This window comes from Bombina bombina, chromosome 3, assembly GCF_027579735.1.
Source record: "Bombina bombina isolate aBomBom1 chromosome 3, aBomBom1.pri, whole genome shotgun sequence".
Lineage (NCBI taxonomy): Eukaryota > Metazoa > Chordata > Amphibia > Anura > Bombinatoridae > Bombina > Bombina bombina.
Window position 1 is genome coordinate 1161201510 of NC_069501.1, and position 20355 is coordinate 1161221864.

The 20355-nt window shown below is 40.0% G+C and overlaps 1 protein-coding gene across 1 annotated transcript in view; it reads left to right on the forward strand.

Moving 5' to 3' along the window:
- The window catches only part of PDGFD (platelet derived growth factor D), a 584798-nt gene that overhangs the window by 424918 nt on the left and 139525 nt on the right, over positions 1 to 20355 (forward strand). The window contains exon 4 of the mRNA XM_053708574.1: positions 4282 to 4341. Coding sequence (XP_053564549.1) covers positions 4282 to 4341 — 60 coding nt within the window. The remainder of the gene's footprint in view (positions 1 to 4281; positions 4342 to 20355) is intronic.

Here is a 20355-nt window from a genome sequence, read left to right on the forward strand (position 1 = left end):
GGGGTGAGGGGGAGAAGTTAGTTTAGTCTGTATATTAAGATTAAAGGTGAGCAGATGTGGTCTGAGATGGGAAATGGTCTACAGGTGAAATCAGAGATAGAGCAGAGATAGGAGAATACCAGATCAATAGAGTGTCCATCGCTATGAGTAGGGAATAGGTTGATTGTGAGGAGTTAGTGAGTTTAGAGGTAGCAGGGGCAGATGGGTTATCAATGGGGGTGTTGAAGTCCCCCAGAATTAGAGTTGGTGTATTTGTAGAGAGAAAGTGAGGAAGTTAGGCAGCAAAGTTGTCAAGGAATTGGAAGGTAGGTCCAGGGGGGCGATAGATAACTGCCACTCTGAGAGAAAGGGAGATAACCGGAGAATGCAGTTGACTTCAAAGGAAGAAAAGGAGAGAGATGGAAATGGAGATAGGTACCGATAGGAGCAGGATGGGGAAAGTAAGATCCCAACCCCGCCACCATGTCTCTCACCTGGCCTAGGTGTGTGGCTAAAGTGGAGACCACCGTGTGTGAGATCAGCAATAGAAGCAGTGTCAGAGGAAGATAGCCAGGTTTCAGTAATTGCTAAAAGGTTGAAAGCATTGGAAACAAACAGGTCGTGAACAGTTGTAAGTTTGTTACAGACAGATTGTGCGTTCCATAGAGCACAAGAAAAGAGATTAAATGATTCCCCTTTATCTATAATTTTACTTACTTCTTCATAGAGTCTAATAAGATTAGTCTGACATTATCTATTTCTCAAAAACCATGCTCATTTGAATTCATAGGGCCCGATTTATCATTTGTCTGGCGGACATGATCCGCTGTAGCATACGCTTTAGCATACGCTGTCGGCATTTATCATTGCACAGGCAGTTCTGGTGAACTGCTTGTGCAATGCCATCCCCTGCAGATTCACGGCCAATCGGCCGCTAGCAGGGGTGTCAATCAACCCGATTGTATGTGATCGGGCGGATTGATGTTTGCAGCCTCAGAGGCTCGAGTGGAAACAGGGGTATTTGGCCCCTTTCGGGCTATGATAAATCGCCCCCCTAGTCTTGTTTACATACACATATACTCGTCAATATAATCCTTTATAATACCTTCAGGTATCTTGCCCACTACTGTTGTCAGACTAACTGGTCTATAGCTTCCTGGATCAGCCCTGCTTCCCTTTTTAAAAAGTGGTACAACATCAGCTTTGCACTAGTTCTGGGATACAATGTCTGAGGATAATGATTTTTGAAAAATTAAGATTAGAGGTTTGGCTATAACAGTGCTAAATTCCCTTAAAACATTTGGGTGTATTCCATCTGGACCCAGAGTTTTATTTACCTTAATATTATCCATTTTTTTCCTGATATACTCTAAAGATAACCCAACTATCTCATGAGATCACAGTAATGTGTTAGAACAATTACTCTTGTGAGCTGAAGACATTTTGAGGTAAAATATCTTCCTTTTTTACATAGAGATGTTCAGGTAATAAATTCTTGTCAGCTTTTTACAGTTATGCTGCATAACTTTCAAGTGATTTACCATATGGGTAGTATGTCTCTTTAAGGATTATGTATACCTCTAGGAGGTAAAATATATCTAGGGTTAGTCTTTAGGAGAAAATTGATATAGATTTTCAGTGATTAAAGTTCATGTTTACCCAAATATATTGAGCTGTATGGTAACAATAATCAATACAATTTCTATTATATACGCTTTCATGCTATGTGAGATTAACACTCACCCTTATGGATTTTCACCAACTAACAAACACTATATTGTACCACTAAGCTGATGTGCCTTAAATTTATCTTGCTTGCCTCTGCAATCATAATGATGGTCTCTTACATTTAACACATACGCATAACTCCCTTTTCAAATGTAAATTACAGATAACTAAATATAGAGTACTCCAGGTATAACCATTATACAGTTTTTAAGGGTGCGGGCGGGGGAAGAAACAGGCGGGAGAAAGTGCAGCAAGCAGAACTGCTACACTTCAATACAGGATTTCCACAGCCAGATGGATGGAGGAAGGGAGGGTTTCACTAGCTACCCTCGTTTGGAGGGGGGAGGGTTAGGGAGGGCTGCTACAATACAAAAAAAATGTTTGTTGTTTAAATACATTTTAAAAAGCTGCAAATTTAACTAAACTGGTTACTGGCAGTCAGCTGCCATTACCTAAGACAATGGGACACATGAAGTAACAGTTAGATCTTTTGCATTGCAGAGCTTCTCCGTATCAGGCTGTTCACTTCAAATAGCACTGTGCTTTGGCTTCACTGTGTAGGTTTTCCATCACACAGTGCAACCAGAGTGAAGCACTGTTTGAAGAGAACAGTCAAATATGGAGAAGGGCTGGTTCTTATGGTGGATTTCAACCCTGCCCCTCTAGCCTTTCCTGGTCTGCAAAGCTTTGACTCCTGAATGTAATACATTCTTGTGAGCAATGCACTTTTTTATTACTACATTTTTTCCTCCTAATTATTTGATGTTAGACAAAGAGCAAAACAAACAAATTTATTCAAGAGACATTTTAAAAACTTAACAAAATGTATTTTCTTTTTTTTCTCTGCAGCTAATTTGCAATGATATTTTAAGATGCTGCAATATATTCTCCATTCAATCAACACATTGCAATTGAGAGCGTGATTTAGTGTAACTGCTTAATAGAAATTTAATTGAATATAACAGTAATGGCGATCTCTGGCACTCCAGATGTCTCGGAACTACATTTCCCATAATTCTCGACTGGACTTCAAAGTGCATAAGCTTCATGGGAAATGTAGTTCCGACATATCTGGAGTGCCAAGGCTCGCCGTCACTGGAATTTAAAATATGCAAAAAATTTCACACAAAAATATATATACAGTATATATATATATATATATATATATATATATATATATATATATATATATATATATCATCGCAGGAAGTGAAAAAAAGTTCTGCCTCTGGGATGGTGAAAAGTGGTGGGTGAGGGCGGGAAGAGAGCTGTTTAGGAGGGATCAGTTAGGGATCAGGGGGTGTGAGGTATCAGGTGGGAGGGGAATCTCTACACAACAGCTATACTTAACCTTACAAGCTACCTAATTAACACCTTCACTCCCGGGAATTTCAGAAGTGTGGTGTGCAGCTGCAATTACCTGCCTTCTAATTACCAAAAAGTCAATGGCAAATCCATGCATGTCTACTAATTCTAAACAAAGGGGATGCCAGAGAAGCTTTTGCAACCATTTGTGTTATGACTGCGCAAGCGGTATGTAAATAATTTTAGTGAGAACTCCAAAGTTTGTAAAAAAGTTAACAATTTTTTAAATTTAATTGCATTTGGCAGTGAAACGGAGCATGAAATATACCAAAATAGGCCTAGATCAATACCTTGGGTTGTTTACTTAAAAAAAATGATTGGTAAATCAAATTTGTTAAATGGAGTGATAGAAAAAATGCTAAACATGCTTTGGTCTTTGGCTAAATTTTTGTCTGAAATTCCTAGTCCTTAAGGGGTTAAAACATATTAAAATTTATTTAAAAAGGATATTGCATGTTTCAACATATTTGATTGGAAAGGCTCAAAACTGTGCATATACTGTATATATATATATATATATATATATATATATATATATATATATATATATATATTATGTGTGTGTGTGTGCACATATACATTTATACACAGCCACATAAATACACATTTATAAACCCATAACTTTCAACTTGTAATATGAGTGATGTTTAGTGAGGTCGTAATATCCATTGAAAGTAATGGGTTTGCTAGAGCGACGTCGGCTATGCTAAACCTTCTCTGGTTAATCTGTCCAGATTTTTCTGGTAAATCGGTCCAGGGATTCTGTTTACCGCATCCTGCTCTTGCATTTGTGCATTAATTGTAATCTGGCCCAATGTGTATTATGTTATCTCTTCTATAATTGTAACTGTGGGGCATATTTATCAAGTTCCATATGGAGCTTGATGCCCCTTGTTTCCGGCGAACCTTCAGGGTCGCCAGAAACAGAAGTTATGAAGCAGCGGTCTAAAGACTGCTGCTCCATAACTTGTCCGCCTGCTCTGAGGCCGCAGACAGAAATCTACCTGATCGAGTACGATCGGGTTGATTGACACCCCCTGCTAGCAGCCGATTGGCCGCAAATCTGCAGGGGGCGGCATTGCACCAGAAGTTCACAAGAACTGTTGGTGCAATGATTAATGCGGCAGAGTACGCTACTTCATATCATGTACACTCACATATTGATAAATATGCCCCTATATGTTAATATTGTCCTTCTATTTATTTCAGAATGATTTTCAGCCTGAAGCTTCCGAGACAAACTGGGAGTCGGTCACAAGTCCTGTTTCAGTAAGTATTACTATTACATACAGCATTGTTTTGTTAGTGTGGGTCAATATCAAATTAACATATTGATATATAGATATGTTTCAGGCTATTAAATGTATATGACATTACAGTTGGTAAAGTTGCCATATACATGGAGATATTTAAAATGATGTTATTATGGGCTTACCCATGGTAATAAGATAACAAAATGAGTCTATAAATATGATAATGTCTAAACTGAAGATTGAGCTTGTTTAGTTTATGGAATTTATTCCTTTAGCACTATATGCTTAAATACCACATCATTTATGCATCAGTAACAAATCAGTCCATAGCTTATATCTTTCTAACATCGTATAGCTAAACATCTCTCAAACTATGTTAAAGCACTGAGCATCCTGACACAGGGGTTTAAAGGGATATGAAACCCATTTTTTTTCTTTCATGATTCAGATACAGGGGTATATTTATCAAGTAGTGGATGCTGCAATTTACCCCTGAAGTTTCAGGCTCTTTAGAAACTTAAGTTAAGAAGCAGCGGTCATAAGGCCGCTGCTCCTTAACACATGTGCCACTTCTGAGGTGGTGGACAGCAATCATCCCGATCAGATACGATGGCGATGATTTACACCCCCTGCTAGCGGCCGATTGGCCGCGAAAGTGCAGGAGGCGGCATTGCACAATTATTTCACTAGAAATGCTTGTGCAATGTTAAATGCCAACACCGTATGCTGCCGGCATTTAGTGATGCCAGTCGGACATGATTTGCTGCAGCGAATCATTTCCATCCGGCATTTGGTAAATCGGCCCCGCAGCATGCAATTTTACTCCTATTATACATTTTTCTTCATTCCCTTGATATGCTTTGTTGAAGGAGCAGCAATGCACTACTAGTTGCTGACTGAACACATAGGTGAGCCAATAGAAATTTATTTTATATATATATATATGCAGCCACCAATCAGCAGCTAGAACATTGATTATTTGCTGCTTCTGAGGTTTCCTAGATAAACCTTTAAGCAAAAGATAACAAGAGATGAAAGCAAATTAATTATGCTAAATAGGGTCACGAGTCTTGGTTACATCTAAAGATTTTATCTGGTTCTAGATTTTAAAAAGGGGTTGATGGTAAGTCACCTAGTGTCTTTTCCTCTTTCCTCTTTGTTCTCTGTTCACTTTTTATTCTCCATCCCTCCTTCACTTTCTTGGCAGCTATCCAGAATAATTTCTTGGCTTTTAGCTTGCAATCATTGTATGGCTGTAAACATGGCCAGCTCTATAAATTGACTAGATTGGACCATTCTACCCAGGTGGAATATGACATGGGTGGCATGTGGAAGAGCATAGTCCAGCTATCAGTGTTTTAAGATAAATAACTCTCATATGGGGTCTGCCAGCATGCTCTTGTGTGAAGCCTCAATCTGCTGAAATTTATATTTGAGGCTGCTGACTATGGTTAGGTATGGAGGTCTATTTATCAAGCCGTCAACCGCAAATACACTGGAATTCCGCAGCATAATTGTGGAGAGCCTGATTCCCCTTAGTTATCAAAGCCTACAGACCGGCAAAAAAGTTGAAATCTGTGACGTAACATGCGATCCGCCCATCTCAATCAGACACATGCTTACATCATTACAGATGTTCCGAATGCAAATTTGGCACTATCTGACAACTTTTGCTAGTTAACAAACTGCTAACAGGTACGCTCGCCACTATTCCGGCCCAGCCTACCTGGTTTTGAATCTGCCGCCCTGGAGGCGGCGGACGCCATAGGAATCAATGCGAGTCTGAAAGCTGCGAAAGCTCAAATTCGCTGCTGCTCGATATCCCATTGATTCCTATGGGAGAATAAAAGTTATGTTTACACCTAACACCCTGACATGTACCCCGAGTCTAAACACCCCTAATCTGCCGCCCCCTACACCGCCGCCACCTACATAATGTTATTAACCCCTAATCTACCGCTCGACACCGCTGCCACCTACTTTATACTTATTTACCCTAATCTACTGCCCTGACACTGCCGCCACCTACTTTATACTTATTAACCCCTAATCTACCACCCCGACACCGCCGACACCTACATAAAGTTATTAACCCCTATCCTGCCGCTCACTGAGCCCACAGCAACTAAATAAATGTATTAACCCCTAAACCCCTGGCCTCCCACATCACTAGCACTTACTAAACCTATTAACCCCTAAACCGCTAGCCCCCCACATCGCCATAAACTAAATGAACCTATTAACCCCTAAACCTAAGAACCCGCTAACTTTACATTAAATATTAACTCATCCCTATCTTATAATAAATTTAAACTTACCTTTAGATTTAAATTAAACTATATTAAACTATTAATTAATCTACCCTAACTATTATACTAAAATTACATTAAACTATATTAAACTAATAATTAATCTATCCTAACTATTATACTAAAATTACATTAAACTATATTAAACTAATAATTCATCTATCCTAACTATTATACTAAAATTAAAATTAAATTAAACTACAAATTAAATTAACTATATTATATATTTAAACACCTAACCCTACTCAAATAATTTAAATCTACAATAAAAAATTACAAAGTTAACAACTAAGTTACAGACAAGAAACACTGTTACAAAAAAAATAAACACTAAGTTACACAAAATAAAAAATTATTTATCAAATATTTAAACTAATTACACCTAATCTAAGAGCCCTATGAAAATAAAAAAGCTCCCCCAAAATAAAAAAAAAACCCTAGCCTACAATAAACTCCCAATGGCCCTTAAAATGGACATTTGCTGGGCATTGCCCCAAAGAAATCAGCTCTTTTAACTGTAAAAAAAAATACTAATACCCCCCAACTGTAAAACCCACCACCCACACAACCAACCCTCTTAAATAAAAACCTAACTAAAAAAAACCTAAGCTCCCCATTGCCCTGAAAAGGGCATTTGGATGGGCATTGCCCTTAAAAGGGCATTTAGCTCTATTGCTGCCCAAACCCTAATCTAAAACCCACCCAATAAACCCTTAAAAAAACCTAACACTAACCCCTGAAGATCATCTTACAGTTTTGAAGACCGGACATCCATCCTCAACGAAGCCGGGAGAAGTCCTCATCGAAGCCGGCAGAAATCTTCATCCAAGCGGCCAAAGTCTTCATCCAAGCCCGCAGAAGTCTTCAACCAGACGGCATCTATTATCTTCATCCATCCGGCGCGGAGCGGCTCCATCTTCAAGACATCCGACGCGGAGCATCCTCTTCTTATGACGTCTTCTTCAGAATGAAGGTTCCTTTAAATGACATCATCCAAGATGGCGTCCCTTAGATTCCAATTGGCTGATAGAATTCTATCAGCCAATCGGAATTAAGGTTGAAAAAATCCTATTGGCTGTTGCAATCAGCCAATAGGATTGAGCTTGTATTCTTTTGGCTATTCCTATCAGCCAATAGAATGTGAGCTCAATTCTATTGGCTGATTGGATCAGCCAATAGGATGAAAGCTCAATCCTATTGGCTGATTAAATAACTTTATTTAGTTGCGGCGGTGTCAGGGAGCAGTGGGATAGGGGTTAATAACTTTATTTTGTTGCGGCAGGGTCCGGGAGCGGCAGGATAGGGGTTAAACAGTTTAGTATAGTGGCGGTGTTTAGTGACAGTATACAAATAAAGCTGTGAAAAAGCCGAATAGCAGCGAGATAAATAACTGTATAGTTAACAACAGTCCGCTGCTCATCGCCCCGTTCATGGTGCGCAGCTTTTTGACAGCTTTTTATATAAATATGGAGAGCGTATTCAGGTCCGCGGCCGTGATGTTAGGCGATGTCAGGTGAGCGTATTGGTGCTGTCGAATGCAAGTAAGTTGACGGCTTGATAAGTAGGCCTCTTAGACTGCAGTGAATGGAGATGTGAGGGGTGTAATTTCATTCTTAGACCCAGGCTACACATTGTCTTGAGCTGGTCCTGACTGTAGAAGAATAGTTTAAAGCTAATACCTGCAAATGCAAATACCTTGAAAAGAAACATTACACATTATATACAAATGATCTTCTCAGGGGATTTCTGTTTATAGCTCAATAAAACAAAAGTTGTTTTGTTTATAATCATGTTTAAAGGGACAGTCACCTCTGAATTTTTGTTGTTTAAAAAGATAGATAATCCCTTTATTACTCATTCCCCAGTTTTGCATAACCAACACAGTTATAATAATACACATTTTAACTCTGTAATTACTGTGTAGCTAAGCCTCTGCAAACTGCCCCCTTATTTCAGTTCTTTTGACAGTCTTGCATTTTAGCCAATCAGTGCTCACTCTTAGGTAACTTCACGTGCGTGAGCTCAATGTTATATATATCAAATACATGAACTAATGCCCTCTAGTGGTGAAAAACTGTCAAAATGCATACAGATTAGAGGCGGCCTTCAATGGCGTTACTAGGGTTGGTGTCACCCGGTGCAGTAAGTTATGGTGTCACCCCCCCACTCCCCAGAAAGCAGACACACACAAACACAAAAACACAGGCACACACACATACAAACACTCAGACACACACACACTCAGACACACTTGAAAACACACTCAGATGCACACACAAACACTCGGAAACACACACAAAAACACTCAGACACACACACACAAAAAACACTCAGACACGCACACAAAAACACTCAGACACACACACAAAAACACTCAGACACACACATACAAGAACACTCTGACACACACACAAAAACACTCTGAAACACACTCTGGCACATACACACAAACTCAGACACACACATACAAAATATGTAAACTGCACTGCATTAATTATAAAGCTCATGCCTAGAGCTGCTCCCTGGCTCAGCAGAGCATCAAATGAAAGATAAACAGTGCACTCTAAAAATAAATCACTAAAGAAAAGGTTAAGGCACGCAAACTATGAAAATTCTACTCTCTGACTCTGTTCCAAGTCTGTCAGTGCACAGCCCCGGGCCGCGTGCCTACCCCTTCTTATGGCCAATCACCTCTGGTCTGTTGGGCATCATACGTGGCTCCTTCACTTTATAGACAGTGTCAGACAGTGTCATGCGGTCAGGTGCCAGGCATCCCCCTCATGATTTCCTGGTTCCCGATTAGAGAGACAGCACAGCAGTGAGTGACTCCACTGCTCCACACGTCACTGAGCAGTGAGCACAGATAGGCAGGCAGGTTTAGGCTTCACAAGCCCCACGGAAAGCCCACAACATTCATAGTGAAATTGGGCAGGGGAGGAGCAAAGTACAAACAAGCAAAAGCAGCCGGGAAAACTATTTGTGGAAATTGCAGCACTGGCTCAAGGGGCAAAACAATTAAGTGTGTCTACAACTTTCCCAGTCCCACAGATGTTCACAAAGGCTGGCCCCTCTAATAAAAAAAATATATGCATCTCTACATTGTAATTCTTTGAATTTCAATAAAATAAAAAATAATAATAATAAAAAAAAAATCTGGTGGTGTCACTCCCCACACCCCCCTAGTGAAGCCACTGGCGGCCTTCAAGGTCTAAGAAATTAGCATATGAACCTCCTAGGTTTAGCTTGCAACTAAGAATACCAAGAGAAAAAAGCAAAATTGGTGATAAATGTAAATAGCAAAGTTGTTTACATGCCCTATTTGAATCATTAAAGTTTTTTTTTGACTTGACTGTCTCTTTAATTTTAGTTCTTTAGAATTTCCTCATTGTTCTACTTGATCATTTATATCAGCCGATTCTAGTCAGCATAATTATTTCTCTAGAACATTTTTTTTTAATACTGGCATGTTTTGACCTTCAGCAACAACAGCTGACATTTCATTCTTAATATTTTACAAGACATCAAGAAAATGGAAATCCCCATTGCATCACCAAGTTTGCATTTAAAATGCTGGTCTGTCCTGGCACACACCAAAATCCAGTCCAGACCTTGTTTTCCTGCACCTTCTTTATGCCAGATCAATGCACACAGAAGACCCCAGATCAAATAAATGTCCCTTGCAGTCCATTTACATCAGCTCTATTGTATATCAGACTTGGTGACTCTTGGACATGTTTTTATGTCACTACACATAAAGAAATTATTTAACTCCCTTTTCTTCTACAAGATATGACGAGTCCACGGATTTCATCCTTACTTGTGGGATTTATCCTCCTGCTAACAGGAAGTGGCAAAGAGCACCACAGCAGAGCTGTATATATAGCTCCTCCCTTCCCTCCACCCCCAGTCATTCTCTTTGCCTGTGTTAGTAATAGGAAGAGGTAATGTGAGGTGTTAGTTTTAGATTCCTTCAATCAAGAAATTTTTTATTTTAAAATGGTACCGGTGAGTACTATTTTTCTCAGGGAGAAATCGTCAGTCTGGATTCCCAAGAGGAATGAAGAGATCATTTTTTCTGCCCTGAGGTTGATGATCTTAGCAGACGTTACTAAGATCCATTCTGGTTCCCACAGAGCTTCTGAAGGTAGTGCAAGAAAAATCTTCAGTGTGGAGAACGGTGTCATGCTACAAGCAGCATTGAGGTATATTCAGTCTTTTATTTCTTAGGAGACTTGTTATATCAGAACTGGCTGACATTATTCCCTGTAAGGGGAGGGGTAAGCAGTAGACCTACATGGATTATGGTGGTACTGAAATTACTGTTTAATACATATTGATTACTACGGTTATGTAACTCAATAGGGGCTTGACACTGGGAGAGGCAGCTGAGAGACTTTCTATATTTAATATTTGGTATAATGATATGTGTGTGTGAAGGCATTAGGGGACCACATGGCTTATTAAAACTGCTTCCCATGCAGTTATGGAGACTGTTAATACGACACCCACGGTGGGCGGGGACTATTTTGCACGCTCAGACACGCAGTTTTCTCTTCACTAGAAGGCAGCAGGCACTAGCTACGGTGGGGCCTAAAGTTGATTTTCAGTCACCGGATTGTTATTGAATCAATCTCGAGTACCCTGGGGGCAGGTAGGCACCACAACAGAGCTGTGGCGAGGTGCAGGGGCTGTTATCGTTTTTTAAAGTTTATTTACAAATAAAAAGACACTTTAAAAGGTGATTTAGCCTTTTCCTCTAATTTGAACTGTTTAGTATAATTTTTAGTGCTGAAAAATCGCTTTTGTGCAATACAGAATTATTATTTAAAGGCGCAGTACATTTTTTTTTTTAAAATTCTTTGAATCAATAAATAAGGTTAAAAACAACTATTGTGGCTATTGCGAGTCTGTTTAACATGTCTGAACTTGATGAAACTTCTTGTTCTATGTGTTTAGAGGCCATTGTGGAACCCCCTCTTACTTTGTGTACCTCTTGTACTGAAAGGGCCTTACAATGTAAAAAGCATATTTTATGTAAAGAAAGTGTGCCTAAGGATGGTTCTCAGTCTGAAGAGAATCAGGATATGCCGCCTAATTCTCCCCAAGTGTCACAACCTTTAACGCCCATCCAAGCGACGCTGAGTTCCTCAACCGCGTCTAATTCTTTTACTCTGCAGGATATGGCTGCAGTTATGTCAACTACCCTTACAGAGGTATTATCTAAGTTACCAGTATTACAGGGTAAACACAGTAGGACAGGAATCAATGTGAATACTGAGTCCTCTGATGCTTTGTTGGCTATTTCCGATGTGCCCTCACAGGGATCTGAGTTGGGGGTCAGGGAACTTTTGTCTGAGGGAGAACTTTCGGAATCGGGAAGTGGGTTACCTCAGACAGATTCGGACGTCATGTCCTTTAAATTTAAGCTGGAACACCTCCGCCTGTTACTTCGGGAGGTCTTAGCAACTCTGGATGACTGTGACCCTATTATGGTACCACCAGAGAAATTGTGTAAAATGGACAAATATCTAGAAGTTCCCGCTTACACTGATGTTTTTCCGGTTCCCAATAGAATCTCGGAGATTATCAAGAAGGAGTGGGACAGACCAGGTATACCTCCTAATTTTAAGAAGATGTATCCCATATCACACACCATACGGGACTCTTGGCAGACTGTCCCTAAGGTGGAGGGAGCTATATATACCCTGGCTAAGCGTACAACTATTACTATTGAGGACAGCTGTGCTTTCAAAGACCCTATGGATAAGAAATTAGAGGGTCTTCTAAAGAAATTATTTATTCATCAGGGTTTCCTTTTACAACTGACAGCCTGCATTGTTCCAGTTACTACTGCAGCAGCTTTCTGGTTTGATTCCTTAGAAGAGTCTCTTAAAATTGAGACCCCTTTAGAGGATATTTTAGGTAGAATTAAGGCTCTCAAGCTAGCTAATTCTTTTATCACAGATGCCGCCTTTCAAATTGCTAAGTTGGCAGCTAAAAATGCAGGATTTGCCATTTTATTGCATAGAGCATTATGGTTAAAATCGTGGTCTGCCGATGTGTCATCTAAGTCAAAGCTCTTGGCTATTCCTTTCAAGGGTAACACCCTATTCGGGCCTGAGTTGAAGGAAATCATTTCTGACATTACTGGAGGTAAAGGTCATCTTCTACCTCAGGATAAGTCTGTCAAGATGAGGGGTAAACAGAATAATTTTTGTTCCTTTCGGAACTTTAAAGGAGTACCCTCGTCTTCCTCTTCCTCCACAAAACAGGAAGGGAATTTTGCTCAGGCCAGGTCCGTCTGGAGACCCAACCAGGCTTGGAACAAGGGTAAACAGCCCAAGAAGCCTGCTGTTACTACCAAGACAGCATGAAGGGGCGGCCCCCGATCCGGGATCGGATCTAGTAGGGGGCAGACTTTCTCTCTTTGCCCAGGCTTGGGCAAGAGATGTTCAGGACCCCTGAGCACTGGAAATTGTGACCCATGGGTATCAACTGGAATTCAAAAGTTTTCTCCCAAGAGGGAGATTTTTTCTTTCACGATTGTCTGTAGACCAGATAAAAAAAGAGGCGTTCTTACGTTGTGTAAAATACCTCTCTACTATGGGAGTAATTCATCCCGTTCCAAGACTAGAACAGGGACTGGGGTTTTACTCAAATCTTTTGGTGGTTCCCAAAAAAGAGGGAACGTTCAGACCTATTTTAGATCTCAAGAGTCTAAACAAGTTTCTCAGAGTCCCATCTTTCAAGATGGAGACCATCCCAACAATTTTACCAATGATCCTGGAGGGTCAATATATGACTACTGTGGACTTGAAGGATGCATACCTTCATATTCCTATTCACAAGGATCATCATCAGTACCTAAGGTTTGCCTTCCTGGACAAACATTTTCAGTTCGTGGCTCTTCCCTTCGGGTTGGTCACAGCACCCAGGATCTTCACAAAGGTTCTAGGGTCCCTTCTGGCGGTTCTCAGGCCGCGGGGCATAGCAGTGGCGCCTTATCTGGATGATATTTTGATTCAGGCATCGACTTATCATCTAACAAAGTCTCATACAGACACAGTGTTGTCCTTTCTGAGGACTCACGGATGGAAGGTGAATCTAGAAAAGAGTTCACTAATTCCACAGACAAAGGTTCCCTTCTTGGGAACTCTGATAGATTCTATAGCCATAAAAAAATTTCTGACAGAGGTCAGAAAGTCAAAGATTCTAAATACATGCCGAGCCCTTCAGTCCAATCCTCGGCCATCAGTGGCTCAGTGTATGGAGGTAATTGGATTGATGGTGGTGGCAATGGACATCATTCCGTTTGCTCGGTTTCATCTCAGACCACTGCAACTGTGCATGCTCGGACAGTGGAATGGGGACTATGCAAATTTATCTCCTCCGATAAATCTGGACCAAGAGACCAGAAATTCTCTTCTTTGGTAGTTGTCGCCAGATCATCTGTCCCAAGGGACATGTTTCTGCAGACCCTCGTGGGTGATAGTGACAACGGACGCCAGTCTACTAGGCTGGGGTGCAGTCTGGAATTCCCTGAAGGCTCAGGGTGTATGGACTCAGGTGGAGTCTCTACTTCCAATCAATATTCTGGAATTGAGAGCAATATTCAATGCGCTACAGGCATGGCCTCAGTGGGATTCTGTCAAATTCATCAGATTCCAGTCGGACAACATCACGACTGTGGCTTACATCAATCATCAGGGAGGAACGAGGAGTTCCTTAGCGATGACAGAAGTATCCAAGATAATTCGATGGGCGGAGGTTATCTGTCAGCAATCTACATCCCAGGAGTGGACAACTGGGAGGCAGACTTTTAAGCCGTCAGGCTTTTCATCCGGGGGGAGTGGGAACTCCATCCGGAGGTATTTGCCACACTGATTCTCCGATGGGGCAGACCAGAATTGGATCTGATGGCGTTTTGACAGAATGCCAAGCTCCCAAGATACGGATCCAGGTCGAGGGATCCTCATGCCAAACTGATAGATGCCTTGGCAGTGCCTTGGTCGTTCAACCTAGCTTATGTGTTTCCACCGTTTCCTCTCCTTCCCCGGGTGATTGCTCGGATCAAACAGGAGAGAGCTTCAGTAATTCTAATCGCACCTGCATGGCCACGCAGGACTTGGTATGCAGATCTAGTGGATATGTCCTCTCTGCCTCCGTGGAAACTTCCAGTGAGACAGGACCTTCTCATTCAAGGTCCTTTCCAACATCCAAATCTAATTTCTCTGCAGCTGACTGCCTGGAGATTGAACACTTGATTTTATCTAAGCAGGGTTTCTCTGATTCGGTCATCGATACTTTGATTCAGGCATATAAGCCAATCACCAGAAAGATCTATCATAAGATATGGCGTAAATATCTTTTTTGGTGTGAATCCAAGGGCTACTCATGGAGTAAAGTTAGGATTCCCAAGATTCTGTCTTTTCTCCAAGAAGGATTGGAGAAAGGAATATCAGCGAGTTCCTTTAAGGGACAAATTTCTGCTTTGTCAATTTTGCTACACAACCGTTTGGCAGATATTCCAGATGCTCAGTCTTTTTGTCAGGCTCTAACCAGAATTAAGCCTGTGTTTAAACCAATTGCTCCACCCTGGAGTTTGAATTTAGTTCTTAAAGTTCTTCAAGGGGTTCCGTTTGAACCCATGCATTCCATAGATATTAAGTTGTTATCTTGGAAAGTTTTGTTTTTGGTTGCTATTTCTTCTGCTCGTAGAGTTTCTGAGCTTTCAGCATTACAATGTAATTCGCCTTATTTTATCTTCCATTCTAATAAGGTGGTTTTACGTACCAAACCTGGTTTCCTTCCTAAGGTTTTTTCTAATAGGAATATTAATCAGGAAATCGTTGTTCCTTCATTATGTCCTAACCCTTCTTCTAAGAAGGAGCGTATGTTGCACGTGGTCCGTGCCCTGAAGTTTTACTTGCAGGCGACTAAGGATTTCCGTCAATCATCTTCATTATTCATTGTTTTTTCTGGAAAGCGTAGGGGTCAGAAAGCTACGGCTACCTCCCTTTATTTTTGGCTGAGGAGTATCATTCTTCTGGCATATGAGACTGCTGGACAGCAGCCTCCTGAAACAATTATGACTCATTCTACTAGGGCTGTGGCTTCCTCATGGGCATTTAAAAACTATGCTTCTGTTGAACAGATTTGCAAGGCTGCAACTTGGTCATCTCTTCACACTTTTTCCAAATTTTACAAATTTGATACTTTTGCTTCTTCTGAGGCTGGTTTTGGGAGAAAGGTTCTTCAAGCAGTGGTGCCTTCCGTTTAAGTTCCTGTCTTGTCCCTCCCTTTCATCAGTGTCCTGTAGCTTTGGTATTGTATCCCACAAGTAAGGATGAAATCCGTGGACTCGTCAATTCTTGTAGAAGAAAAGTAAATTTATGTTTACCTGATAAATTAATTTCTTCTATGATATGATGAGTCCACGGCCCACCCTGTCATTTTTAAGACAGATTTAAATATATTTTTTATAAACTTCAGTCACCTCTGCACCTTTGGCTTTTGCTTTCTCTTCCTAACATTCGCTCGAATGACTGGAGGTGGAGGAAAGGGAGGAGCTATATATACAGCTCTGCTGTGGTGCTCTTTGCCACTTCCTGTTAGCAGGAGGATAAATCCCACAAGTAAGGATGAAATCCGTGGACTCGTCATATCGTAGAAGAAATTAATTTATCAGGTAAGCATAAATTTACTTTTTTACAGAAAACATATATTGCTAGATTACCAGTAGAGCCCAAACGTTTGCACTCGAGTCGAGACATCAGGTTTTCACGTTCATATGCACGCAGGTTAAATTGCGCTTGCATTACAAGTTGAATGTAAACACAAACACGAGCGCAATTCAAATAAATCCTTGCTGGGTTAGCGCGTCCTCAGAACTCTGGTTAACTGTTTCGCGAAACAAAAAAGTGTCACAAAACAAATCAAAAAGCACAGTAACACTCATAATCACACCATCTAATAAAAATAATTTCTAAAAAAAAGTTATAAGGGCTTAAAGATATTAGGTCTATGGTTTCAGGGGGAAAAAGGCAGGCAAAGGGCTTAACATTGAGATACATAAATATACATCTCTAAATATGTATATGTGTATATGTATGTATATATAAATGTCAATATATGTGTATATATGTATTTATGTATTTATGTATTTCCGGGGGGAGTGGGAACTCCATCCGGAGGTATTTGCCTCACTGATTCTCCGATGGGGCAGACCAGAATTGGATCTGATGGCGTTTCGACAGAATGCCAAGCTCCCAAGATACGGATCCAGGTCGAGGGATCCTCATGCCGAACTGATAGATTACTTGGCAGTGCCTTGGTCGTTCAACCTAGCTTATGTGTTTCCACCGTTTCCTCTCCTTCCCCGGGTGATTGCTCGGATCAAACAGGAGAGAGCTTCAGTAATTCTAATCGCACCTGCATGGCCACGCAGGACTTGGTATGCAGATCTAGTGGATATGTCCTCTCTGCCTCCGTGGAAACTTCCAGTGAGACAGGACCTTCTCATTCAAGGTCCTTTCCAACATCCAAATCTAATTTCTCTGCAGCTGACTGCCTGGAGATTGAACACTTGATTTTATCTAAGCAGCATTTCTCTGATTCGGTCATCGATACTTTGATTCAGGCATATAAGCCAATCACCAGAAAGATCTATCATAAGATATGGCGTAAATATCTTTTTTGGTGTGAATCCAAGGGCTACTCATGGAGTAAAGTTAGGATTCCCAAGATTCTGTCTTTTCTCCAAGAAGGATTGGAGAAAGGAATATCAGCGAGTTCCTTTAAGGGACAAATTTCTGCTTTGTCAATTTTGCTACACAACCGTTTGGCAGATATTCCAGATGCTCAGTCTTTTTGTCAGGCTCTAACCAGAATTAAGCCTGTGTTTAAACCAATTGCTCCACCCTGGAGTTTGAATTTAGTTCTTAAAGTTCTTCAAGGGGTTCCGTTTGAACCCATGCATTCCATAGATATTAAGTTGTTATCTTGGAAAGTTTTGTTTTTGGTTGCTATTTCTTCTGCTCGTAGAGTTTCTGAGCTTTCAGCATTACAATGTAATTCGCCTTATCTTATCTTCCATTCTGATAAGGTGGTTTTACGTACCAAACCTGGTTTCCTTCCTAAGGTTTTTTCTAATAGGAATATTAATCAGGAAATCGTTGTTCCTTCATTATGTCCTAACCCTTCTTCTAAGAAGGAGCGTATGTTGCACGTGGTCCGTGCCCTGAAGTTTAACTTGCAGGCGACTAAGGATTTCCGTCAATCATCTTCATTATTCATTGTTTTTTCTGGAAAGCGTAGGGGTCAGAAAGCTACGGCTACCTCCCTTTATTTTTGGCTGAGGAGTATCATTCGTCTGGCATATGAGACTGCTGGACAGCAGCCTCCTGAAACAATTATGACTCATTCTACTAGGGCTGTGGCTTCCTCATGGGCATTTAAAAGCTATGCTTCTGTTGAACAGATTTGCAAGGCTGCAACTTGGTCATCTCTTCACACTTTTTCCAAATTTTACAAATTTGATACTTTTGCTTCTTCTGAGGCTGGTTTTGGGAGAAAGGTTCTTCAAGCAGTGGTGCCTTCCGTTTAAGTTCCTGTCTTGTCCCTCCCTTTCATCAGTGTCCTGTAGCTTTGGTATTGTATCCCACAAGTAAGGATGAAATCCGTGGACTCGTCAATTCTTGTAGAAGAAAAGTAAATATATGCTTACCTGATAAATTAATTTCTTCTATGATATGATGAGTCCACGGCCCACCCTGTCATTTTTAAGACAGATTTAAATATATTTTTTATAAACTTCAGTCACCTCTGCACCTTTGGCTTTTGCTTTCTCTTCCTAACATTCGCTCGAATGACTGGAGGTGGAGGAAAGGGAGGAGCTATATATACAGCTCTGCTGTGGTGCTCTTTGCCACTTCCTGTTAGCAGGAGGATAAATCCCACAAGTAAGGATGAAATCCGTGGACTCGTCATATCGTAGAAGAAATTAATTTATCAGGTAAGCATAAATTTACTTTTTTACAGAAAACATATATTGCTAGATTACCAGTAGAGCCCAAACGTTTGCACTCGAGTCGAGACATCGGGTTTTCACGTTCATATGCGCGCAGGTTAAATTGCGCTTGCATTACAAGTTGAATGTAAACACAAACACGAGCGCAATTCAAATAAATCCTTGCTGGGTTAGCGCGTCCTCAGAACTCTGGTTAACTGTTTCGCGAAACAAAAAAGTGTCACAAAACAAATCAAAAAGCACAGTAACACTCATAATAACACCATCTAATAAAAATAATTTCTAAAAAAAGTTATAAGGGCTCAAAGATATTAGGTCTCTGGTTTCAGGGGGAAAAAGGCAGGCAAAGGGCTTAACATTGAGATACATAAATATACATCTCTAAATATGTATATGTGTATATGTATGTATATATAAATGTCAATAAATGTGTATATATGTATTTATGTATTTATATGTGTATATATGTATTTATGTATTTATATGTGTATATATGTACAGTATTTACAGATGTAAATACACATATAAACAGATACATACATATGTATACATATATATATATAAAATATACAATATAAAAATTAATAATATAAAAATTAAGGTGTTATAGTCATGTATAAGAAAATCGTGATTTAAATCGCAATTGTGATTTTTTTGGGTCCAAAATCACGATTTTCATTTTTGTCCATATCGCCCAGCCCTACTTCTAACCTAGTGACCTCACCAAAATTTCATAATCTACCATTAATTATTTACTAGGAACTAATGTGTATATATATATATATGGAACACTGAGCACCTCCTGCTTGTTTGTGCAAAAATGAGAGAGGCCAAAAATCAATTCTTTATCATAGTTTTTCTTTTTGTTTCTTTTTTTGTTTTTTGTTTTTACTGATTTGCAGCATTTACAAGATACAGAATTTGTTTTTGTCCTCTCCAGGGAGCGTGGGACAAGTTCACTATTTAGTTAAAAAAAAAAAGAACTGTTTAATTTCCCTTTAGTGGTTATTGAAAGACACAAAAAAGTGTTTTTGTATTCACATTATAAGAGAGCTCATTAATTTTAAATGTCCAGTATTAAATATATGATATAGCTTTTAACATATTGACAAAGCTATACACATCCTACATGCATTATATGCTCTTAGCTAATACATGTAATTAATATAATTTAGGAACTACCACATGGACAAATTATGTCACTTTTCTAAATGTAGAACTAATCCAAAGGCTAATTGTTCTCAATGTATTACTCTTGTGGGTTTGCAAAGTTAAACTGTAATTAATGATTTCTAAATTCTATCACATAATTAGGAGAAACCTACATTGATTCAGTCTGTATCTAGATAAATGCGACTTCAAATGCCCTTGGCAAATAAAGCTTAACCATTTGAGTTCTTTTATTCTGGTTAAAATATCAAAATATCAACAACATACATCCCAACATTTGTGGCTAATTATCAGGGACACAGGAGGTTAATAGGGGCTTGCCAACATTTTGTGGGTGGAGCCATGTTGGGTGGGAGGGAGCATAGGTGGTTAGTGGGTATGTCTGTGCAGTTTGTGGGTGTTTCTGAGTGTTCTATGGGTGGGACGTAGGGAAAATTTGCAAATAGGACAAATGGCTGTCTCAGAAGGACAGAGGGAAAATGCTCTGAATCACGTAGGGACAGTTGGGAGGTTGTAGATCAAT